This window comes from Peromyscus californicus, unplaced genomic scaffold (assembly GCF_007827085.1).
Source record: "Peromyscus californicus insignis strain IS unplaced genomic scaffold, ASM782708v3 Scaffold_14__1_contigs__length_90479793_seg_2, whole genome shotgun sequence".
Lineage (NCBI taxonomy): Eukaryota > Metazoa > Chordata > Mammalia > Rodentia > Cricetidae > Peromyscus > Peromyscus californicus.
The window spans coordinates 17,288,224-17,313,920 of NW_026294436.1; the positions used below are offsets into that span (position 1 = coordinate 17,288,224).

The following is a 25,697-nucleotide window of genomic DNA, read 5'->3' on the forward strand; positions in this document are numbered from 1 at the left end:
GGAAAATTAAAATGATGGTTAAGTGGTCCCACCATTCACAGATGCAACCATTGGAAACTTAACAGACCTAAGTCTACCTCCACATTCAGAAAGACCTACCTGTCTAGAGTCACATTTATCTCTGAATCTGACACACTGAATTTTTGTTCTGGAGAGAAGATTCACACAAATTTTGATCTCTTTTAATCACCCTGGTGTATTTTAGCAAGAATCATTTTCTTGATTATAAAAGGGAACAAAAAAGAGAAAGCAGACATTGCATGTCATTACTCTTGGGGACTGTGCAGAATGTATGCCCTGCTCACAGTGAATTAGCTCCTCTTCCAAGTCCACAAAATACTTTATTTTATGCATGATTTTACTTAATTTTTAAATTAGTATACAAAATAGTGGGTTTCATTATGACACTTTCATGTAGGGATAGCATTTTATTTTAGTCATATTCACCAGCCATTGTGGTCACCTTCTTTCCCCTAATATATGTATGTATTTATATATTGTGTGTGTGTACGTATGTATGTATATGCATGTTTTTTTTAAATTCCAGATTCTGTGTATAAAAGCAATGCTCACCATGTGTTTGAGGTAAGATTGCTACTTTCTGGCCATTTAACCCCCAGAATATTTTATCATTATTATTATCATTACTATTTTTATTGTTGTTGTTGTTATTGCCATTTGGGGGTTGGCTACAGGCTGCATGTGGAGCTCAGAGGACAATTCCGGAGGGTCAGTTCTCTCCTTCCACCTTTACACAAGTTCCAGGGATGAACCTCAGGTCCCCTTCACCCGCTAACCCATCCTACTAGCCCCAACATTTTTCTTTCTTTCTTTCTTTTCTTTTCTTTTTGTTTTTGAGACATGGTCTGTCACTATGTAGCCCTGGCGGGCCTAAAAATCGCTGTGTAGACCAGGCTGGCCTCCAGCTCAAAGAGGTCCTTGCTTGCCTCTGCTTCCCAAGTGCTGGGATTAAAGGTGTTCACTATCTCACATCAGGCCTTAGTCCCAATATTTATTTAAAGAAGTACCAGGTGAGTTACTGAAAACTTAGTTAGGGTTACTATTGCTGTGATGAAACACCATGACCAAAGCAACTTGAGGAGGAAAGAATTTATTTAGCTTATGCTTTCACATCACAGTCCATCATTGAAGGAAGTCAGAACAGGAACTCAAGCAGGGCCAAGACCTGGAGGCAGGAGCTGAAGCAGAGGCCGTGGAAGAGTGCTGCTTACTGGCCTGCTCCTCATGGCTTAGTAAGTCTGCTTTGTTATAGAACCCAGGACCACCAACCCAGGGATGGAACAACCCACAGTGGACTGGGCCCTCCCCCATCAATCACCAATTAATAAAATGCCCTTCAGGCTTGTCTAGAGTCTGATCTTATGGAGACATTTTCTCAACTGAGGCTCCCTCTTCTCTAATGACTCTAGCTTGTGTGAAGTTGACATAAAACTAACCAGCATAGTATACTGATCTTCATTGCAATTAGCTTATTTCTTATTTTTGTTTTGTTTTATTCTGCTTTTCAGAAGATTTATACATATGTACATTCAAATCGCTAGTTGATGAATTCACTAGTTCCTTAGTGACTTAAGATTCAGTAATTATATAACCCGAGACACTGTTCTGACACTGATAAATACACAGGTGAGAAAAAAATGAATGTTGACACTTACTGACACAGGCGATATCAATCTGCCATTTCCCATCAGGTTTACAGTAAACAATCTGGTTTGAAGACGCTCTACTGTAGCCAGGACGGCAACTGTATTTCAGGGAAGTTGAGCTTTCGAAGTCTGTCTGGTTCATCTCACTTACTGGCATGGCATCAGGTAAATCAGGAGGTGGACCACATTTACCTAGACACCAAGAGGACAGCAACACTAAATGTCATACCTAAGACACAGCATCTTAGCGTTTCAGTGCTATAATTGTAGAGGGAAAACAGTTCTTTCCTCCTCTAATAAAAAAAAAATCATAAATGTACTATTCTCCTGTGTCATGAGTTCATGAGAGATGTACACATATGTCTGTTGATAAATGATAATAACAATGATGATAAAAGGAATACATTTTATCTCTTCTCCACTATATAAAATAATTTTTCTAAAAAGGAGACAGTCATAAATTTCATCAGCCTATATTACCCATCTCTGCTCAGAAAGCATCTATGAAAAGCCAAAAATTGCTACAAATTTGCCTTAAGAGAAACATACTGTTTCATTTGAACTGACATGACAAGCCAGACATGGTGATGTGTAAGAAAGATTATGAATTCAAGTCCAGCCTGGATGGTATAGAAGAGAAAGCATAGAATTCTTGAGACATAAAAATCTTAATCCTACTTTCCCTATTAAAAATGAATAGTGTATAGTATATAGCATATTGATACAAATTTAAAGTTATTTTTACAATGTATATACATATTTCTACTCTTATTTAAGGTATTGTACCTATGCAGTTCATTTAAAAATGTAAGGTAAAGTTCTAGTTTTTGAAAGCTATTATTATGAACTATTTACAACAATCAAGAAACAGGTCAGTAGTTAGTCATCTATAACAATCAAATCTGTAGATGTGTTAGGTATGTTTTTAAGATCATATAGAGATATATTTTAGATAGATAAGTGGTTTTCAAACACTTCAAAGGCCTATGGAATATGGCATTTAAAATGTTTTGTTAATCTAAGGTTTTTCATGACAATGAGAAACATCTGCTCCTGGCAGCACCAATTTATTTCAGAGATGATGGGCATTGAAGAAACTCCTTAGGGAGTTTGCTTTTATTGTGGCAATGTTAGGCCCTGGGCAAAGAAACTGTTCTTGCCTTTGACTGCTGGCAATGTGCTGTGCATACTGAATGTGAAGGACACACAGGAAAAAGACTGTTGAACTTTGCCCAAACAAGGCAGGACAGTCCTTCAAAATTCCTGCTTCACAGAAGAGTCTGCCAGATATTCTGCAGGACACAGAGGAAAGCAACTGACAAACTTTGTCAGTACAAGGCAGAACTGTCCTTCAAATTTCCTGCTTCACTGAAAAGTTTGCCAGATATTCTGGGCCTGTAGGCTGAAGATGGATGCCCCAACATTGCAGAGGAACACTGGGTGACTGTCCAGGCAGCCAAATGTCTCTGTTGTTAGATAATATTACATCTTTCTGGGTCTTGGATGGAGTTGAAGACTAGATAGTTATAGTTGCGGTTTTTCTAAGTTATGATAGAAAGTAAGTTAGGTGTAAAACTTTGGATTCACTAAGATAGGATAGATAATGCATTATTTTCTCTGAATATGGACAGAATATTTTAAATGTAATTCTTACTTGATAACTGTTTTTGTTGTGTATAGTTTTACCATGTTAAAGTTAAAACCTTCCTTTTTATTTAGACAAAAGGGGGAAATGTTGTAGAATATTATTTTAAGGTGTGTTACTTTTGTTTATGTTGTATTTGTTTAACTCTGTGAAATCTGTGTTACTTTGTCTCTCTAAACCACCTGATGGTCTAATAAAGAGCTGAATGGGGAATAACAAAGCAGGAAAAAGGGTAGGCAAGGCTAGTAGGCAGACAGAATATATAAAAGAAGAAGTCTGGGAGGAAAATAAGAAGTATCCAGAGAAGGAAGAAGACTCTAGGAGCCAGCCACCCAGCCATACAACAGTCATGGAGCAAGATTTACAGATGTGCCAGGCGGTGGTGGCACACGCCTTTAATCCCAGCACTCGGGAGGCAGAGGCAGGTGGATCTCTGTGAGTTTGAGGCCAGCTGGTCTCCAAAGCGAGTTCCAGGAAAGGTGCAAAGCTACACAGAGAAACCCTGTCTCGAAAAACCAAAAAAAAAAAAGATTTACAGATGTAAGAAGCCCAGAGGCAAAAGACAGATGGAATAATTTAAATTAAGGAAAGTTGGAAAGAAACAAGCCAAGCTAAGGCCGGGCAATTATGAGTAAGAATAAGCCTCCATGTGTGATTTATTTGGTAGCTGGGTGGCACCCCTCCCCGCCCCCCATAATGGTTTGCTCCTCATTTCTCCATTCCAGACCAATCCCAAGCCATGAAATGTGTTTAATCACTGTTAGACAACATAGGTTTATTTCAAAACCTAGAAACACCTAGCTCCAGATGGCAAAATAAATCCTTTGTTGCTGAAACTGGATCTCCACTAGCTTAACTATCTCATCCAAAGTCTTGTAAGTAACTCTTGGTTGTCCATCTGGACATTTTGCCTACTACTCACCAAAAACAGCAACCCAGAGAGCAGCAATGACGGTCATTTGGAACAAAGTTGGGTCAGAGACTCTCCAGAGCCGAGAGAAGGGCCAGGCCACAGCATCCCTGTCTCTATGAAGCCTCCCATGTGGAGCTCTCGTGGGGCGCATAGCCTGCAGATGCTTTGCCCACATTGGTTCTGCCAGGAAACCTGGGTTTAATAAGCAACCGTTTAATCTACTTGTCACAAAGCATTGGGATAAATGCTACAATTTCCACCTCTTCAAGGAAGTGACAGCCTAGATGGGAAGAAGAGAGGCGAGTAAGGATGTTACCATGAGAAACAACAAGGACTCGCCTCTGCAAAGACCACTGTGGGAAGAGAAATTCATTCCAAGTGGGGAGAGGAAGTGAATTTGCAAAGGAGGATATATCTGAGCAGTGTTTTGTGAAGCCAGAGAATAAATTCAGGTCAGCTGGGAGCAGAAGACAGTGTTTCAACTTTGCAAATCAAGAGACCCCCTCCTCTCTCCTAGTCTCTTATACTAGACACCTGACCCTGTTGGTTATTCAGAATGTAGACACATATTAAAGACTGAAGAGCTAGCATGCACATATAAGAGAAAACACACAATATTTGTCTTTTGGGGTCTAGGTTACTTAGCTCAGGATGATTCCTTTTTCTAGCTTCATCTGTTTACCTGTGAATTTCATAATGTTATCTTCCTTAACAGCTGAGTAATATTGAATTGTGTAAATGATTCACATTTTCACTATTCATTCACCAGTTGATGGACATCTAAGCTATCTCCAATTTCTGGCTATTATGAATAGAGCAGCAATGAACATAAATGAATAAGTATCTCTGCAGAGGGATGTCGAGTCCTTTGGGTGTATGCCCAAAAGTGGAGTAGCAAGATCTTGTGGTAGATCGGTTTTCAGTTTTTGAGGACCCTCCACACTGATTTCCACAATGACTGTATCTGTGTGGACTCCCACCAGCAAGGAATAAGTTTTCCGCTTTCCTCACCAGCATGAGCTGCCATTTGTTTATTGATCTTGGCCATTCTGACTGGAGTAAGACAAAACCTCAAAGTTGTTTCAATTTCCATTTCCTGATAGCTACAGACGTTGAACATTTCTTCGTTTCTCAACTATTTGTGTTTGATCTTTTGGGACCTTTCTGCTTACTTTTCTGCTTAGTTCTGTACCCCATTTTTAATTGGATTATTTATTTTCTTGATGCTCAGGGCTTTTTAAAATTCTTCTTGTAGTCTAGATACTCGCCTTCCAGCCGATGTATAACTGGTAAAGATTCCTGAAAGAGGGTGTCTTTCTTCTTCATTCTATAGGGGTTGCTTTGCCCAAACAATGGTGCCCTTTGCTATATAGAAGCATTCTAACCTCATGAGGTCCTATTTATTAAGTGTTGGTCTTAGTGCCTGTGCTATCAGCATCCTGTTCAAATAGTCCTTTCCTGTGCCAATATGTTCAAACCTATACAACATAGTCCTAAGGATAGACAAAAGGAAAGCTAGAACAGGAGGACCAAATGGAGAGGGGAACGGGAAAGCAGGGTACGGGGGGAATATGGGGAGTGACAACTAATGTTAAAGGCCATTTGAAAAATTCTATGGAAACATGCTACTGTAGAAGCTTCCTAAAAATATTTACATTTATGAAAGGAATTTAAGTAGAGTCACCATATAATGGGGGAGACAATGCCCCAAGTAGACATCTTATGCCACCAAATATCACAAGCTACATCTAAGGCTATTGGCTGCTTTCCACCTGATGGTGAGTTCCCATTTCTGAAGACAGCAACATTTATGTCATCAAACATAGAAAAATGAGCTCATGCCTAACTCGAAGCTTCACCCTTGCTAACTAGCATTCGTGGTACTAGAAAGTATTCTGCACACTAGCGGAGAAGAAAAGTGATCAGCAATACCACCCAGATACAAACTCTGAGACTTACAACAGAGAACTGCCTGCAGGATACACTGGTACATAGTGACACAAATGTCACCAGAGTAAACAACCACTTTTCTTAAATCGGATTTAAGGCCCGCTCCATGAGATGGAACCCAGATATGGCACTGCTACATTGGCCAAGAACTTGAGATTAGATAGGTCATGGGCCTAAAAGAAAACCTATTACTATCATTCTGCTAAATGAACATAACAATAAAATGACCCCTAATGATATCGAAATACCCATAGATTAGTACCTCACTCAATCTTCATCAGAGAAGTGTCTTCTTGCAGTAGATTGGAATTAACACAGACACCCCAAACTGGACAATGTGTAGAAAGTGAGAGGCTTCAAAGCATTCAGTCCTAAATGAGATGTCGTCATCAAACCCCTCCCCTCAAAACTCAAGGATCTATGAAGAAGAGGAGGTGGAAAGATTGTAAGAGCCAGAGGTGGTAGACGATTCTAAGGAAATAGTGGCTTCCATACACAACTCTTAACTTTTTAACTTTAAAAAAAAATAATATGCATAATGTAACTCCATGTATAAATATACAAATATAGTTTGGGTTTGTTTTGTTTTGATTAGGTTTGGTTTTTCAAGATAGGGTTTCTCTGTGTAGCCCTGGCTGTCCTGGAATTCACTCTGTAGACCAGGCTGACCTCGAACTCAGAGATCTACCTGCCTCTGCCTCCTGAATGCTGAGATTAAAGGCATGTGTCACCACCTAGCAAAGTGTTAGGACAGAAAGATTGGCAGAGTCAAGGGATCAAGGAGTTTACCGTGGGGTTGTAACTAGTAACATCAGAAGCTATACCAGTCAAACCCACCAACATGACCTCCCAAACATGAGCTGAACAAGGAGGACGCCAATGAATATACAAAACCAGATGGGGAGAGCTCATAGGGCCTTGATTCTACACACGAAGAACTATAGACAACTTAGGAAAGCTGGGAGGAAGAGAGGTGGTCTTCTCCAGGGAAGAACCACAGCAACTGGTTGTCCAGTGCCAAACGTTCAGCCCTGAAAACACACATACAAGTAACATTATGTGAACTGAACAGGTTATATTTAGGAATATACGGTCGCAATCAGAATTAACGAAAAAAGAGGTCATACATTTGAAATAGAGCAAGAAAGGATGCATGAGAGGATTTGGAGGGAGGAAAGGGAATGGGAAAGTGTAATTAAGTTATAATCTCAAAAATAAAAAAGATAGAACACAGAGGTGTATCTCATAAGGACCTGATGACCAGCTTTACCCACAACCCCCGACCCAAGTGATCAGTAGCTCACTGACCTGCAGTAGCAGAGGAAATGACTCTGTGATGATGCCTTGATCTCTACTGTACTAGTTTCTCCCAAGATGACAGTTGATCACAATATCCTAAAGGCAGCCAGTAATTGCTCCACCAAAAAGTCCCTGGATTCTCCCCACACAAGTGGTCCTTGGATTCTACCCACGCAGGTGGCTGGTCATAGGCAGGTAAATAAAGATGGACAGGGAGAAACTCTCCTCTGTCCCAGTAAATGATTAACAAACTGGAGCAGTGGTATTTGCCTAATCTCCTTCCTCACCAGCCCGCAGTCTTGATCATGTGTTGCAATTATTTATTTTCTTCTCTGCCAACCATTTCCCCTAAGTTAGAAGGGTGATTGGAATTAGATGCCAGAATGTTCCCTTTTTTTTCATAATCATAAGAGTTATGCAACACAAAATCCAACCAGCCTAGAAACCTTGAGAAGTTCAGACCCACTCCAACCCAAGGGATCCTTTTCCCGGGACACTAGGCCCAGGGACATTCAGGGATCCCAGGTCTGGGGGCCTTGCTCTTTGCTTGTCTCCATGAGGTACAAGGAGGTACAACAGATACAGAATGTATCTTTTTAATTGGATTTCTGTTGTGTGATAATGTGCCTAGAACATACTCAGAGCTCAACAAATGTTGACAATAATCCACCAGCAGGCACCAAACGGTCTCAGAAGCTGACCTCACACCGATTACCACTCAGAAGAATGCGATAGAGAGGCTAGCAGTGTTAGACATCACATAAATCTACAAATAATGTCAAACCCTGACACGGCCCATTTAATCTGTTAATCCTAAAGTTTCAGATTTGTGTGCCCAAAAGACTGCTATTGAAAAGCAGTTCTGGACCAGTGAGATGGCTCATTGGGCAAATGTGCATGTTGCCAAGCCTAATGACCTGAGTGTCACCCCCAGCATGAACCAACTCTGATGACCACATGTTTGCCATGCCATGAATGCTCCCCATATAAATTAATAAATGTAAAAAAAAAATTAGTTCTTACCAGATGTAGTGGTACGAGCTTGTAATTGTAGCACTTAGGAGACTGAGGCAGGAGGATTAGGAACTCAAGATCAGCCTGGGCTATATATAAGATCCTGTCTAGGAAATCAAGGGCTGGAGATGTTGCTCGGTGGTAGAGCACTTGTCTAACATGTACAAGGTCCTTGGGTTTGATCAGCACAGCAAAAAAGAAAAAAATTCTTGGTGGTTTCATAATTTATTTTCTGTAATAAACACTAATGGCACCCCAAAATGAGCTCGTCAGGGAAGTTTGACAGGGATGTGAGATTTTAGGATGGGCCTTAAATGATAATCACAAATTACTAGATGAAAATGAGAAGGATATTGGAGGTAAAGAAAGCACAGCCACTTCACAGAGCTCAGAGACTCACTTAGTTTGATAAGAATCGGAACAAAGGACAATTCTACAAAGTCCTGAAAGTTGAATTAGAGGAAATAACACCTTTAAAGTTCACCCTTCAAAGCATCATTTCCAGTGTGTTCCAGCTCTTCGCTCTGTTCTCTGCTGTGGTGGGCGCGGAGCCTCCCCTCCGAGGAGAGCTTGTCTTACTCCGAACAGACCCTTTGGCCTTCTCTTTTACTGCGACCCATTCTGTATTAGTTTTGTCCATGCCATTCTTTTCCCGCTCCTGTCAATGCCAACTTAAAGAGATGGTTCTTCTTTTCTCCATGTTCACTTTGTCTCTTACTCCAATGTGTTCCTGCAGTCTTGCCACAACTTCAACCCCCCTTTCCTTCTTTCATGGGATGCTGCACTTCTCAAGAACGAAGCCTTTGCAAGTTCAAATGTCTTCCATTTATTTCTTATAATTTCTGTGAAGTCTTTAACATTGCCAAACATTTCCATTCTAAACCATTCTTCCCTCTTTGACTCCTGTGAGCGTGCTGTCAACTTGGCCAAAGTTAGAATCATCTGGGCATGTCTGTGGGGGATTATCTTGATTATGTTAATTACGGTGGGAAGACCTGGGCACCACAGGTGACACCATTCCCTCGGCAGGGGGTACTGGGTGATAAAAGACAATGACAGCACATGCATGCATTCATTGTCCTCTTCTGACTGAGACCATAATATGATCAGCTACTTCAAGCTCATGAAGTCTTTAATCTCCTGTCATGATGGACTGTAATTGTGATCTAAAAAATAAAAAACAAAAAGCCCGAAGTTTTCTTTGGAAAGGGTATTTATCACTGCAACAGGAGAAGCTTAAGACAGCTCCCACAATTAACCCTAAACTCTCCTGATTCTTTGAATTTCTCTTAAATTTTTAATAACTCCTTTTCCTCTCTCATCCATAAACATAAATACATTTCATTCCCTTCTCCTTTTTTTATTATTTTATTGTTTAGATGTAGCCCTGGCTGGCCTGGAACTCATAGACCAGGCTGGTCTCTGCTGTGCCTAGCTCTTTTCCTTACTAAAGAAACAAAACAAACAAAAACCTCTTCACTTTAATGAACTTATCTATTCTCATCTTTTAAATACCCCCAGTAGGAGGACCACTCCATAGTATATCATTGTCTTCGATTACTTTCCTAAGTTCTGTTCACATTATTGTTAGCTGTGCAATATAGTCAAATACCTCACACACAGCACATCTAAAAAGAGAACTCTGGGTCCTCAAGAAAGGAATTTCAGGGCTGCTTTTGAATACTTCTTCCCTAATAAAATCAGTCCACAAGTTATTTTGACATAAGTATCCCACAGCTCTCATTCTCTCTGTTTCATTTGAATTTCCTCTGCCATGAGAATAGTTGAGACCATCAGTATCTTTTGTGTGGATGTCTCGGTCTGTTTTCTGTTTCTGTCACAGAATGCCCAAGACAGGTGCCTTATAAAGAACAGAGATTTCCTTCTTATGTCTCTGGAGACTTAAGTCTAAAACCGAAGGGCCTGCTTCTGACAAGGGCTTTGTGGCTGCCTTGTCCCACAGTAGGAGGTGAAGGACAAAAGGACAGGCAGGACAAAAGGACAAGCATGAGGCAAAGAAGGAATGGAACTGAACTCGATTATTTTGTCAGGTCTCCTGTGGTGACTAATACACTCCGTACCAATTTGGTACCAATCCATTCCGAGGACACTAATCCGTAAACCCTAATCAGCTCCTGCACTGGATAGTTTTATGTCAGCTTGACATAAGGTAAAGCAGCGATTCTCAACCTCCCTAACGCTGCGACCCTTTAACACAGTTCTCATGTTACGGTGACCCTCAACCATAAAATTATGTGTTGCTACTTCATAATTAATTTTGCTACTGTTATCAATCGTAATGTAAATTTCTGATATGCACAATATCTGAAATGCAACCCCTGTGAAAGGGTTATTGGACACCCCCAAAGAGGTCATGACATGTTGAGAACTGCTGAGCTAAAGTTATCTGAGAGGAGGGAACCTCAATTAATAAAATGCTTCCTTATGATGGGGCCGTAGGCAAGCCTGTAGGGCATTTCTTAGTGATCAATGGGGGAGGTCCCAGCCCATTTTGGGTGGTGCCATTTCTGGTCTGGTGGTCCTGCGTTCTATAAGAAAGCAGGCTGAGCAAGCCAAGAGGAGAAAGCCAGCAAGCCACACTCCTCCGTGGCCTCTGTACGAATTCCAGCCTCCAGGTTCCAGATCTGCTTGAGTTCCTGTCCTGACTTCCTTCAGTGATAAACTACAAAGTGGTAGTGTAAGCCAAATAAACCCTTTCCTTCCCAACTTGTTTTTGGTCATGGTGTTTCATCACAGCAATAGAAACCCCATTGGAGTAGTCTCCAACACGAACTTTGGGGAACACACTTGAACCACTGCAGTAACCCTTTACTGGTTTCTCCATCTCAACCATTTTCCACCTCGACCCATGCATGCTACAGATGATTTTCCTCACCACTGTGAGAACTCATTCTCTGTGGTGTTCTCATCTCACTCCTTGAAAGCCCTGTGTATCCTGCCTAACAAAAGAAGTGCAAGTTCTCTGACAGACGTTTTAAAACTCTCTGATAGCTGGATTTAAGCAACCTTCCTATCCTTCACCATTGCTCATGTTTCACTCAAGCCAACCCAAGTTACATGCTATTGCCTAAACACGTTCCATGTTTCTTGCATCTCAGCGGCCCTTTCTGGAAAAAAAAGCAAATCAAAGCTTCACTTGAAGACATTAAAGTGCCTTAGGCAAGCCTTCGGGTTCCTGTATCTTTAAGTAAGGAGAAGAAAAGGCACACATGTCACTGCACCATCCCAGACCAAAGGGTTGTCACGGTGTGATTGTTTATGTTCTGACAAATACAGCTTGCCTGGAGATCAGAGGGTGGAGCCAGCCACTGGTTAACCATAGAGGCCAGGCAGCAGTGGCTCACACTTAATCTTTAATCTCAACGCTGGAGGCGGAGAGAGGAAGTGATAAGGTGAGGAGGAGACAGAAGCTGAAGACGTAAGAAGTCACTGGTGGCTGCTCCTCTGCTTCTCTGAACTTTCAGATTATTGCCATGATATCTGGTTTTTATTGACAGGATTAATTAGGTTCTTGCTTCACATGGTGATGAGGGGCTGGGAGTCATCCACTTTTTTGTTTGCTTTTTTTTTTTTTTTCTTTTTGAGACAGGGTTTCTCCGTGTAGTTTTGGAGCCTGTCCTGGAACTCAACTGTGTAGCCCAGGCTAGCCTCGAACTCACAGAGATCGGCCTGCCTCCGCCTCCTGTGAGCAAGGATTAAAGGCATGCTCCACCACTGCCCTGCTTTTGAGTTATCCAAAAGGCAGTAACAGTATTATCACATGAGGTTTAGAAACCTGGCTTCATAAACCAGATGTAAAGAAGAGTCTGGGGCCTAATTCGACTTCTGTCACAATGGGTCATTTTACTTATTTTTATCTTGTTGGAAACATTTTAGTGTTCTTAATAATTCTTTGAGAATTTCACATGGTATATTTTTATAGTATTTTCCCATCCTCCAACTCCTAATTCCCCCCGACCCACAAGACTTCATGTTCTTTCGCTTTAAAAAAAAGTGCCAGGCCATAGTGGCACACAATTTTCATCTCAGCCTTCATGAAGCAGAATCATGTGGTGATGTATTGTGTTCCCCAACATACTGTGTCTTCCAATAAAGTTTACCTGAGGATCAGAGGCAAAAGCCAGCCACTATATAGAAGTCAGGCAATGGTAGCACACGACTTTAATCCTATCACTTGGCAGGCAGATATCTGTCTGGATCTCTGTGAGTTCAAGGCCACATTGGGAACAGAGCCAGGCATGGTGGCACACGCCTTAAATTCCAACACTAGTTAACCATGGAGGTCTGTACAGACAACAGGAAGTGACAGAGCCAGCTGGGCAGGAAGAGGAAGTGATGGAGCTGGACAGAGAGAGCAAATCAGATGGCAGAACAGCAAGGCATATAAGCGTGGGTAGACAGGAAGTAGCTTGCGTTTGGAAGCTGCAGAGTTGGTGAGGTGAGGTTCCCTGTGGCTTTCCCTATTTCCGTGATCTCTCAGGTTTTCACCCCTATATCTGGCTCTGTGTTTTTTATTTAATAAGACCGTTTAGAAATTCGTCTACAGAAGCAGGTGGATCTCTGGGAATTCAAGGCTAGACTGGAGTATAGAGAGAGTTCCAGGACAGCCAGGGCTACACCATAGAAACCCCATCTCCAAAAACAAAAAAGGAAAGGAAAAAATTTACTAAAACCATGGAGTTTGATTTGTGTTGACTAACTCTTCCTGAACATGGGGCCTGCCCTGGAATGTGGCTGATACACCAATGTTACTCCTTTAAAGAGAAGTGATATTCCCTTTCCCAGCAGCTATTAGTTGAGAATAGCTTATTAGCTAGGGGCAGGGCTGTGGCCACTTCCTGTCCTCCGTGCTGGGATGTTTTCCTGTTTGAGTCTGTGCAGGTCCTGGCGTTCTGTCACAGTTTCTGTGAGGTCACATGTGCGTCTTTCCTACTGTGTCTGGAAAATGCTGTGTCCTTAACGTCATCTACCACCTCTAGCTTTTAAACATTTCCACCCTCTCTTCTGCATAACTCCAAGTTTTAAGGGTCGTGGTGTGATGAAAAAAAAAAATCCCATTCAGAGCTGAGCAATTCCAAAGTCTCTACTCTGCATATTGTCCAATTGTCTCTGTCTAAATTATCACCTACTGCAAGAAGGTCCTCTGATGAGTGTTGAGTGATGCACTGATACATGGATATGGCAGTATGTCATTAGGAGTCATTTTATTGCTATGTTCCTTTTGCAGAATCATAATGGTACATTTCCCCTAGGACCTATGACCTCTCTAGTCTCAAGGTCTTGGCCACTTACACGGTGTCGGGGATGGGTTCCATCTCATGAAGAAGGCCTTGAAGCCAATCAAAAAGTGGTTGGTTACTCCCCCAGCATTTGTACCACTGTTGTGCCAATGGGCAGAGCTTGTACGTGGATCATTATTATAGCTTGCAGCATCATAGCTGAAGGTAATTAATGATTACTTTTCTCCTCTGGTAGCATGTATAGAACCTCCCAGCACTGTGAATACTACCCAGAAGGGATGAAACTTCCAGTTGAATACCAGATAAGATTTCTCCATGTGGTATGTCCTAAGTATGTGGTGTCTTCAGCAATAGGGACTTACTATCAAGTTGTCAGAAACAATAATCAATAGCATTGGCAATAATCTTTGGTGCTTGAGAGGTGTATGGGGCTCAGTAGGTAACTTTAAAGATGTAATTGTTGTAAGTATATTTTTCCAGATTGAAAGGTTAGTTCCTATCTCAGAAAATTTTGACTTAAAATTCATGTCTCATGTGAGGTACATTCAGATCAGATGCATGGTTTCTTATTTCCCTCACAGCCAAAGAATGAATCTCTACATTCTCCATTAGCATGTTGTCAACTCTGGTCTGAACCCGATAACCACCAGAGCTGGCCCTTCTACATTCTTAGTAAAATTCCCACACATGCCCCCAAAGCACACATCAGTTGTATGGCCACATGACCTTGCATTTCAGCTCAGTAAGGAATGACCTGCAAGCACCTTCAGAAGCTGTTTATTCACAGGGTATTTCTGTTTCCATCTTGCTTAGCTATGATATTTCAGTAAAATATCTGCCTTCAGCTTAGTTTTCTTCATCTCCAGGGAATACTTCAGTTCTTCCATGGTTACTCCACTTTCCTTCAGTCTTCTCACAAAGCTCTCTGTGGCACCACAAAGGTCCTCAATCTCCCGAAAGGCAAGCTAAGGGAAGAAAAACCTTTAAAGTTACAACCAGGGGGCTGAGATTCAGTTCTCTACTCTGAAACCACTAAGCTGCAAACCCAGGGAACGTTCACGTGGATCTGAGCCCTCAATGTCATCAGTCATTTACATTTTCTGGTTTAAATATATAATCATTAATATTTCTCCAAGAATAAATACAGGCCAAAGTGAGTCCGAAGGAAAACAAATGTGTTCAGAATGTGTTGGAATCTAGAACTGGATCAGCTTCTCACAGTGGCCAGTACTTCCAGATCCCAGGCACTGAGTATAATTATATACCTTCTTTTATATGCTGAATGAGGCAATACATCCCATAAGAAGGTTTTGTGAGGTGTTTGTGATGATGAATGTGAATGTTATCTAGAAATGTGAGTTGGCATTTTATGAGACCCCCCTTCTGCGATCAGGTCAAGGTTACCCAGAAATGAACAGATATCCACTAAGCATATGCCAAGAGTAAAGTCAGGCCCGAGACTGCAGCTAAGAACAAAACGGATAACAGCCCCTACTTACAATTGCTTTCTCAAGTGCAATCTGTTCAGCAGGTCTAGGGGCTTCCTGAACGGGCTCACAGGTAGGATAGGAACTGCTCCACTCCCCATCAATGCATTGCAGCTTCCGTGTGCCCCCTAAACGGTACCTGGAGATGTCAGAACAACGCTTAGCCTCCGCATCTTCTAGGCTGAGCAATGGAGACTGGTTTTGTGTAGCTGTATTTCAGTGTTTCAATCTGCGATCAAATCCACCTTCCTGCCCCCTGAGCCTTAGTGTCCTCTTAAGTTATCTCATTCTAACAAAACAGCTATGAAGCAAAACAGCTCTCCTGAAATGGGGGGCAGACCCAAGGGATGAGTCAACCCAGATTAACATGGCGGAAAGTAAAAACTTCAGAGCCAGTGTGTTTTGGGGGGACGGGTGAGGGAAGAAGTGTTTGACCAATCATAACCTAAACAGGCATCTGTATTAAGCTCTAAAATGCAGGTACAGGTGAATGGGATAAATGAAGGCAGTGGTGTGTGATCAGAAAAGCAAAAGGTGATTCAAAACTGACAAGTGGGACCTAAAGGCTGAAGAAGGTACATGACCCAGATTAAAGCAAGAGAAAGAAAGGGAGGGAACCCCTTCAAGGAGGGAGACCAGTCCATCTGAAGGAGGGTTAGTCCTTATTACAATGCTTTAAGGGTCCAAACTCTAAATCATTACATTTCTGATTTTTTTGTTTAAGGTTTCTGCTCTTGGATTCTGTGGGAAATATCCCATTATCTGTATCTGAGGCAGTTAGAGCAACCCCATTCTTGCAGATGTTCTGCAGACTGTAGGCATACCTGTTGATGGAGGGGGCGGGGTTTAACTGGCCATTTCTCTCCTTTGAAGACAGGAAAACAGAGAAGGAATATAAGGCCTGGTAGACAAGCAGACCAGGCCCATGAGAAGTTCGTTACTGCAGCGTTGAGTACTAGAATCCATTTTCCCTCTGCTCCCTCTGTATATAGATGCTGCTCTGCCTGTAAACATGGTGCAGATCCCTGTTTTCTGGCCTGATGCTACCAAGGATTGCTTGATAATAAAAGATGTCCAAACTCCCATGGAGTCTGCTGATTTCTTCCTTTGGTATCTTCAAATAGTTGTCACCCCTAAAGCCTCTGAGGCCTTCCTGGTGAGAGAGTTTTCATAAAACTAGCCTTGTCAGCAGAATTCCAAAAGGGAATTCTGGGTATGAGCAAATTCTGGGTGTGGACATGGGTTCTGCCAGGGAAACCCTAGGCTGGCCAGAGCCACCTATGTGATTTGATGTGTCCCCATTCTGTGACTTGTGGGAAGCTCCCTGTGAGTATGTGCGCGCCTCAAAAGTCCAAGAAAGATTGCTAGCCAAGTTGAAGGCAACCAACAAATCAGTGTGGGAAAACTGAGTGGCCACTGCTGCCAATGCAAGACAATCATGTTGGCTCAAAGAAGCCATCGAGAAGGAAATAACAGGCTGGAGAGGTGGCTCTAAGGTTAAGAGCACTGACTGCTCTTCCAAAGGACCCGGGTTCAATTCCCAGCACCCACATGGCAGCTCAACACTGTCTGTAACTCCGGTTCCAGGGGACCCGACCGCCTCACACAGACATACATGCAGTCAAAACACTAATGTTCATAAAATAAAAATAAATAAAATTTGCCAGGCAGTGGTGGCTCACGCCTTTAATCCCAACACTTGGGAGGCAGAGGCAGGCGGATCTCTGTGAGAGTTTGAGGCCAGCCTGGTCTACAGAGCGAGATCCAGGACAGCCAGGGCTACACAGAGAAACCCTGTCTCGCAAAACCAAAATAAATAGATAGACAGACAGACAGACAGATAGATAGATAAATGATAAAGAAGGAAATAACACGAGCTCATGAGTGGAAAGATCATAGGGAGAACTAAAGTTAGAAAGAGATGCCAGAGTGGCATAAGTCAACAGCAAAGACACTTCAGCAAAGAAGCTTGAGCTAGCAGATGAGCGTTCACAAGTATGACTCTGCAGCAGACTACCAAGACACAGACAACCTAATGTGGAGATCCCCTGACGATAAGGACTCACACCATCTGCCTGTATCCCCCTAAGACACCCCTCCACTCCTCTAGAGGTAGTGGAACTGAGAGCCAAGTCCAATCAAAAACAGAGTGTGTGCCTCCTACTGAGACTGTGGGACACGAAGGCTGGTGGCATCTCTCCAGTACTGGGGCAGCTGTCATAGTCAGCCACCACAAGGTAATGCGGAGTACTGGCGGCATGGTTAACGACTGTCACTAGACATGCTTGGTCCAACTCTAAAGACAACCCCATGCCAAGTGAAATATAGACACCCGTGGAGGAATTGCAGTCATTCTGGAATGAAACACACAATGTGTGTGGTGACTTTTTCTGGTGCTTACAATGACGTGTACAGTAGAGATGAGAGATGGCATCTTGCACTGGGTACCTCCAGTCAGGTCTGAGCTCTGATATCCAGAAGGTTGCTATGCTATGCCAACAATACTAGAAGGCTCAGATGGTGACAGATTCAGTGGAGAGGAAGACAAACTACAGGGGTGTGCTGTACTCAGAATAAGTAAACACAGAAGCGGGGTGAAAGAGTCATGCAGAGTGGCCCAGGGAGCCTCCCAAATGCAAGCAGCCCCAATTAAACTCAGTGGGTGTCCCCCAACACAGCAGGAATATGAGGGAAACTTGTTGGAAAGAAGGAATTGGGTGGAACTGGGTGAGAGATGAGTGAAAGGAGGCAATGGGGGGGGGGGCATGAAAATGACCAAAATACATTATTTACATGTATGAAATTGTCAGGCAAGAATACGTTTTTAAAAAAAGAGACAAGCAGCCAAATTTGGACAATAAAACTTTGGAAATCACTCCCTTAAGAAAAGATTCCAAGCCCGGCGGTAGTGGTGCACGCCTTTAATCCCAGCACTCGGCAGGCAGAGCCAGGCGGATCTCTGTGAGTTCGAGGCCAGCCTGGGCTACCAAGTGAGTTCTAGGAAAGGCGCAAAGCTACACAGAGAAACCCTGTTTTGAAAAAAATAAATAAATTTAAAAAAAAATGCTACTTTAGGGTTGGGGATTTAGCTCAGTGGTAGAGCACTTGCCTAGCAAGCACAAGGCCCTGGGTTCGATCTTCAGCTCCAAAAAAAAAAGAAAAGATTCCAACTCCTATTCCTGAAAAGACAGTGTGTACCTTTAGAACTCCAGAATAGGCACCCGTGTGTGTGTGAGGGAATAAAAGGGAAAATCTGGGCCCATCCTCCAGCTGGAAATGCCATGAGAAACAAGGCTTCCCCTGAGCCAGACAGTACAGTGAGCCCCTGGTTCTGGAGAAAACAGTGAACAGACACTTGTTCCCAGGCTCCACGTCCCTGAAACAGGCTCCTCATACAGAGTTGGCTACATATTGGTCCCTGTAACACAGAAAGAGTCACAATGCAGACAGCTCCAGGTGCCAAAAATACACAGATCTGGAACTCCAGAGGAGTTTCAGAACCATTTAGCAGGAACTGAGAACTCTGGTGGACAAACAGTCCCAGTTCTCACTTTAAGTCTGGGGCATATGCCCCCAAAGGTCTATGCCATAACCCTGAATATATTGTGAGAGTAGATGTATCATGGGGAAAGTTCTTGCAAACTACCATGGAAACAGGTGCATGACAAACAAACATGTCTTGGCCATAAAGCCAATCTCGAGAAACCACACCAGTGACTCCACTGACGCCAAGGCCATCTACCAGTACTTTCTAAAGGTATGGGGGAGCACCAAGAGATCACAGAAACAATCCATGAACTGGGGAAGGTAAACATCACAATGCTTGTGTGTAATCCCTTTAATTCATTGTCATCCCCTATCCAGGGACCTGATAGGACCCAGCTTAAGATAGCTGGTTACCGGGAACATTAAATAAGTTGTATTTGGCTATACTTAACACTGTTAAAGTCTTGGAAATACAACTGGGCCATCACCATTGTGCTCTATGTACTGGATTTGTCCAGTGATTTCTTCAGCTCTGATATAGTAGTTGAAAGGCAAGAATATTTCGCCTTTCATCTGGGAAAGCCATCAGTGGACTTTCACCATGGTTCTCCAGGGTTATTTACACAGTCTCACAATATGCCATGGGATAACAATATCTGACCTAGAGGAATGGACTGAAACCAACAACTGGTCAAATATTGCATTACACTGAGGAGACATTAATCCAAACAAGGTCCAAGGACCTGGATTGTTTATGAAATATTTGAGTGTTGTCTGTTACAATAAAATGAAAGTATTGCCACAAATATAACAGACAAGGCACAGGCTTTCCTCCTTTTCTACATGGGTAAGAGCACACAGAAATCTGCAGGGCTGATTTGATACTAGAGGGCTTCCATCCCAACGTCTGGCCCCTCCCACTTAAGGCCACTCTACAATTCAAATACAAAGGAAGGTATGGGACAGTCAGAAGCTCATTCCACAGTGTTCAAGGAAGCAAAACAAACTGTGGACCAAGTACAGGCTATGTAGATAGTTCACACACGATAAGGTGCTATCCATGCATGTGTCTGTGGAAAAATAAGGGTGTACTACTTATGAAGTCTTAATAGCCACAGAACCCATTGGCCTAGAAGCTGTTGTCAAGATACTGACCACTCACCCACTGGAGGCTAGATGTGTTAGCGGTAGACCCACCCACAGTCGGGTACAGCACTGATAACTGTAGCAGTTAGAATAAGTGAGAATATCTTAGATATGTAGATAGCACATTCTCCCTCAGAAGAGAACTCCAACAGTGTGGATACCCCCATTAACCATCAAATAGAATACTTTCACTAGGGTGGTGGTCTGAAAAAGATGTCCCCCACAGTCTCCATCCCTTGAATACTTCATTCCTAGTTAGTGGCACTGTTCGGGGAGGGATGCCCTTGTTGGAGGAAGTGTGTCACTGGAGGGGTGCTATGAGAATTGAAAGACTCATGCTCTCTGCTAAGTGCTTGCAGTTCGAGATGTGAGCCCCCTGCTTGCTGCTCCCCAGCCACCCTGCACCTGCTGTCATGCTCCCTGTCATGATAGTCATGGACTCTTATCCCTCAGGAACCATCAACCCAAATCAACCCTTCCTTGTACACGTTGTCTTGGCTGTGGTGTTTTATCACGGCAATAGAAAAGGAACTGCCCCAACTGGGATATAAAGGGTACTCTACGCTTACCTGTCTTCACAGTAATAAGTAACAACAGACCCCGAAGTGAAAGATTCTCCTTCAAAGTAGCCATGGCTAGGAATCTCAGGAGGGTCACAGTCTCCTAAGGGGAAGACGACCTGGAGTGAGATTTGTGGGAGCCGGGTACAATCAACAGGATAGTACACTGTGTGTGCTCTACAGTCCGCCATCTTCACGTTGGTACAAGTGAGAGCCGGGAGCATGCTTTCCACCCATTCTTTCTCGTGAAAATCAGAATTGTCCATGGAAAAGACTCTTTCCCCAGCTCATCCCCCTGAGTTACAAGGAACCAACCGGGAATCCTTTCTGACTGGCAGAGCTCCAGGAACGGAGCTACACACTGTAGGGCTGCCAACCTAATTTGCAAAAGAAGGCAAATTAGGGTGGAAGCTGTGGCTCAGCCGGTAGAGTGTCTGCCTAGCATGCATGAAGCCCTGGGTTCAAGCACCAGCGTCGGATAACAGGAATGGTGGCACACCAATAATCCCAGCATTCCTGAAGTGGAGGCAGGAGGATCAGAAGTTGGGAGAGGAGGGGAGGGAAGAGGAAAAAAAGAACAATTAAAGTTTGTGTCGTAGGGGAAGGAAAAGTAATTCACAAGACAGAAGGTGAAGGTTTTATTCTGGTTTATACACTAATATGGCACCAAAAAGCAATTTTAACCCAGAGTGACAATACTAATCAGTACTTACTACTTCGGCATATGGGCAAGGAAGGTGCCCAGGTGTGGTCCTCTAGGCACTGGCTCCAATTGCTTCCCTTGAGAATGTAACCATCATTGCACTTAAACACGATTTTGTCACTTGCATTCACAGGCCCAGAATAATTGATCCTGCCATTTTCCAGTACAGGCTCGGGACAGTGGCCCACTGGAGAAGAGAACAGTCAGTGCTCTACAAGGCTAGAATGGAGTAAAAGTCACGCTTCCCCAAGCTTCAGAAAGATAATAGTAACTCGGTACTTAATGGTGCATATATATCTAAGAGGATAGGTTTATCATATCTAAGAGGATATGATTATCAAACCATACCCATGCAGGATGAGAAAAGGCCAAGGTACCATAACAGTGGACAAAAAGGAATGGGGTCTGTTGTGTGGAAATTTCCTCCAAAGCTCCTTAAGACCGACGACCTTCAAAAGAAGGCTCATTAAGACTCTGGAAGTTCTAAAGGGAAAAAGACTCAGCAAGAAAACAGCTAAGAAGCCTCAGGAACTTCCTGAATCTGACTAGATTCACAAGGTTCTTCCCTCCCTAAGGTTACACAAGCAACAAGGACTGCTGGGAGCTGCTCAGACCAGCTGAGTGGCCTGGAAGAGATTTTTTTTTTCAACCTGTTTAGCTCGCCTGCAAGTTGTACAGAGAGCTGCAGGTTCCCAGCTTTTGTGAGCCATCATAAATGCCGGGGTGGGCTTTCGATAATGCGGCCGGCCGTCTTTGAGTCAGTCCGGCTCCTGTTAAGTAAGCCCTCACCCCTAGTTCTGTAAATAACCCCAATAAACTCACTGATTCACCAAGCTGGACTTCAGCAGTATCCTTAACTTTGGTCTGCCATTAATTCCCTATCTGGAATGGTAGACATTTTTCATGGGATAGTGTTACAAACATGGTCATGTATAAGAATGATATGATTGACAACCGGACTACACATCATGAAGGGCGTAACTAGCTATTACCAGTAGCATGTCCACTATACTGCTACGGTGAACACGGTTCAAACATCTTAAGCCTATGTTTCAAGCTTTCCTTTTCTTTCACGTAGCCAAATATATACTTACTCATGTCTTTCTTTCTTTCTTCTTATGTATTTTAATTATTTCTTTCTTGTTGAAAATCAGGGGTCAATGGAGAGGGATGTAAATTTTTTTCACATGGAAGAAACTTCAAAATGTCATGTATACATAAAATTAACACAGCTTATTAGAAAGTATAATAACAAACTGATCTGGAAGAATTATGCTCTGTCATTGTAGAAGATAAGATAACATAATGAGTTTTGCTACCTGGAGCAAGCCACTTTAATCTCACTTATCAGATATGTAAATTGAGAATACAGTTTCTCCTAATTTAAAAGTAACATGATGGACAGGCATGGGTGATGTGCCTGGAATCCCAGCACTGGCAGAGAGGTTGTAAGTTCCAAGGCACTAGGGGCTACATATCAAATTCCAGGCCAACATGATGGGCTACGGTAGCAAGGTCCTGTCTCTGAAGCACCTGGGAGAGATGGAGAATAGCTTCTTAGAAATTGAGTTGTTTTTATTTGTTTGTTTGTTTTTACAATTTTAACATGGCCTACGGGACGCAGGATATAATAGAATATAGGAGATGTCGATGTGAACAGAAAAACCAAACTCACAGCGGCACTCAGGGGAGGAGCCCTCCCATTCCTCTGAGAGACTGAGGGCCAAAGACTGCTCTCCCACCAGGTGGTAGCCTTTGATACAAAGGTACACCCCCATAATCTGTCCTTCTTCTTCCTTTGCAACGAACACACTGTTGTCCACTGGAGGAACTTCCGAACAGCTCTCTGTTGGAAAGACAACAGAGAACAGAATCGTGTGGCATATCACTGGCTGTAAGGGCACCCCGCTGAATTCCTCCCGCCAAGTCTCTGGGGAACTAATCCTCTCACACTGTGTCCTCTCTCTCCCATTGCATGTACATCCCAATCCTCATTCTCCAGGAATTTCTGAAGTTACGTTTCCAAGCAGATCATAGGCACTGTAGTCAAACTCAACCACAAGTTATCCATTCCTGAACAAGCAATTCCTTCCTAAGTATCAGTCCTAGAGTTTTCAATAGTTGGCATCTCAGGATTTTGAAATTGTCACTTTTTGGGGTCCCAGAATAAAAAGAGCAAATCAGCAATGACCATCAGAAGAAGCAAGATCACCACTAATATATACTAGGTCCCCCATGAGTATAGAGCATATTCCATAATTGAGAACTTCTAATAAATATTATAAATGTAAATTTCATTAAAACTGTATACAGAATGCCTCTTAAACCACAAATTGACATGAGCTATCTTGTAAGGAAATCACACTTACCATCTAAGGCAGAAATCAGCCACATCAGACAGCACACAACCCAACAGAGCATTTGGCGAGCAGTTACTTGACCCAGAGTGAAATTAAACCGTGATTTAGATCAAAAGCCCTTCTAACCTCTTAGGATCAGAACTTCTAGAGAAGTTCTATCTTCCTCCTGGAACAGACGTGAAAAAGAAAAGCCCTTCCTGTAACAGGGAAGAACGGACGGCAGGAAGAAGACAGTGCAGTCCGTGGCTCTGCACCACAAACGATGATTAGAGAGCTGCCAGATTTAAACTTTTAAGAAATTTCCCAGTTTCTAGAAATGCAAACCAGTTGACCAGTCACTTTAAACTGCAGGTTTATCCTTCCCCAACAGGCATGGGCCAAATGGTCCTCCACGACCTTGACTTCTGTCAATATTTGCCAGTGTTTTTACAGTCCACTGCCTACAGCTCTCTCCAGCTCTGGGGGCTGAAGACGGGGTGCTGATCGATGGTGCTTTCCCAGTGAAGAGCAAACTGAGTGTCACCTCCTCCCTCCTTTTCTAAATCCTCTTCTGTGCCAGGAATAGTACTGACAGGCAGAGAAGATAACGTAAGCTGGGAATGAGCGCACCAAAGACACAAAGGCAGAAGCTGAGTTTATCAGACAGACTTCAGTACCACCACAGTGGGAAAGACACGAGAGAGGCCAAGTCTACCCAGAGGCCACTGAAGGGGCGGCTTTGATCTGGTGGTAGGAGTTTCATGGGCAGTCAGCCAGTGTTTCAATGTTACAGTGTTCTGGAAGAAGTAAAGCATTGTTAGAAGCAATGACAGTCTTCAGCCTTGAGTCAGAAATAGCTCAACACAACCACCTGTCTCGAGCCGGCATCCACATTTTATAGCTAGAGTTCATTATCAATAACTCTGATAGCGGTCTTCCTTGGAGGCAGCAGTGGCCTTGCTCTGAGCCAAAGCAGTCTTGTTTTGAATGCCTCAGTACATTCATCCATACCAGATCAGTTTCCACATTAGCCACCTCAGGCCCATGCTCAGCACTGAAGACTGGAAGTTCAAGTACTACCGGGAAACTAAGAATTTCTTTTTGGGTTCTTAATCTAGTTGATAAAAGAATTTTAAAACAGAGTCAGAAGGAAACTTGCAAATGATTTTATTAGAGTTTGCAGGAAAGAACAACAGAATAGGCAAGCCTGCAAACCCTGGCAGCTGCCATGAGGAGCGAGGTGGTGAAGAGGAGGAAATAAAGCCATGTAGTACGCAATGGAGGTTGGAGGTTGGCAAGCAGCCGCATTGGGACTGGGGTTGGGGTACTTAAGAGAAAGAATGAGAAATCCCAGAGTGCCTACTTCTACTTTGGGCTGATTGGAAAGAAAGAAGGAAGGGAAAGGTGTACGTTTCTGAAAGCAGAGGGCCTCTGCAGTGTTGCCCAAGGGAAGCACTCTCTGCCCGAAGAAGCTTCTGGAAGGACATCACCTCATTATCAGTTTACAGCTACCTCTTCCTGGATGCTGCTCGATTTTATTAATTATTCTTTCCTCTCCTTAACATGGCATCAAGTAAATCAGATTTCCTGGGGTGACTTGGGGTGGGGGAGTGGCGGGATCCTGGCCAGGTGATTGACCAGTCTAGCTGGTTAACTCTTAAAAGAAAATAGCGTTATGTTTTGAGAGGCTTAGAATGTCAGCTCTCCACCCAGGAACAGAGGTAAAGCTTAGACCCTGCTTTTTTGAGCAGGAGGAAGTAGCCTTACCTAACAGAGCTCAACAATGACTTTGCCTTTTCATACAGTAATTTAAATCCTATGGTGCTTGCCTTTCTAGTGTTACCAAAGAAGCAAGAAATGGGCTCAAAATTCCACCAGGAGGGAAGGGCCCATCTTCAAAGGCCTCCAAGGCTATTAATACCATCCCCCAACTTAAGAAGGTACATTTAACCTGCTTGTCTGTGGCTTCCCAGAACGGGACTGAGTCGTCACCTGGCAATCAAGCGGCAGTCATTAAATACTTGTACACCAATGAACGAATGTCTAGCCTAGTAACAATGCATGGCTGTAACAATGCCACGGACTTTGAAATGCTAGAGGAACTTGATCGACACACCAACAGCTGGAAACATAGCTAACACTTGATAACTTCAGAATCAGTTCTTTCAAAACTTTCAAGCACATTTTGGAAAATACTAATACTATGTGCATCCGTAATGTACCAAAT

General features: G+C 43.0%; 2 protein-coding genes across 2 annotated transcripts in view; both read right to left on the reverse strand.

Annotated features, from left to right (window-relative positions):
• Positions 1 to 4,400, reverse strand: part of C4bpa (complement component 4 binding protein alpha) — a 44,159-nt gene extending 39,759 nt beyond the window's left edge. The window contains exons 1-2 of the mRNA XM_052736691.1: positions 4,235 to 4,400; positions 1,677 to 1,859 (exon numbers count right to left, since the gene is read on the reverse strand). Of these exons, the coding sequence (XP_052592651.1) occupies positions 1,677 to 1,859; positions 4,235 to 4,400 (349 nt within the window). The remainder of the gene's footprint in view (positions 1 to 1,676; positions 1,860 to 4,234) is intronic.
• Positions 4,401 to 14,510: 10,110 nt separating this feature from the next.
• On the reverse strand, positions 14,511 to 25,606 carry C4bpb (complement component 4 binding protein beta). The gene is made up of 6 exons (XM_052736846.1): positions 23,501 to 25,606; positions 22,807 to 22,977; positions 21,142 to 21,318; positions 20,438 to 20,531; positions 15,249 to 15,375; positions 14,511 to 14,714 (listed from the first exon to the last, which is right to left on the reverse strand). The coding sequence occupies exons 1-6, from the start codon at positions 23,550 to 23,552 to the stop codon at positions 14,559 to 14,561; spliced, it is 777 nt and encodes a 258-aa protein (XP_052592806.1). The 5' UTR covers positions 23,553 to 25,606; the 3' UTR covers positions 14,511 to 14,558.
• Between the last annotated feature and the right edge of the window lie 91 nt (positions 25,607 to 25,697).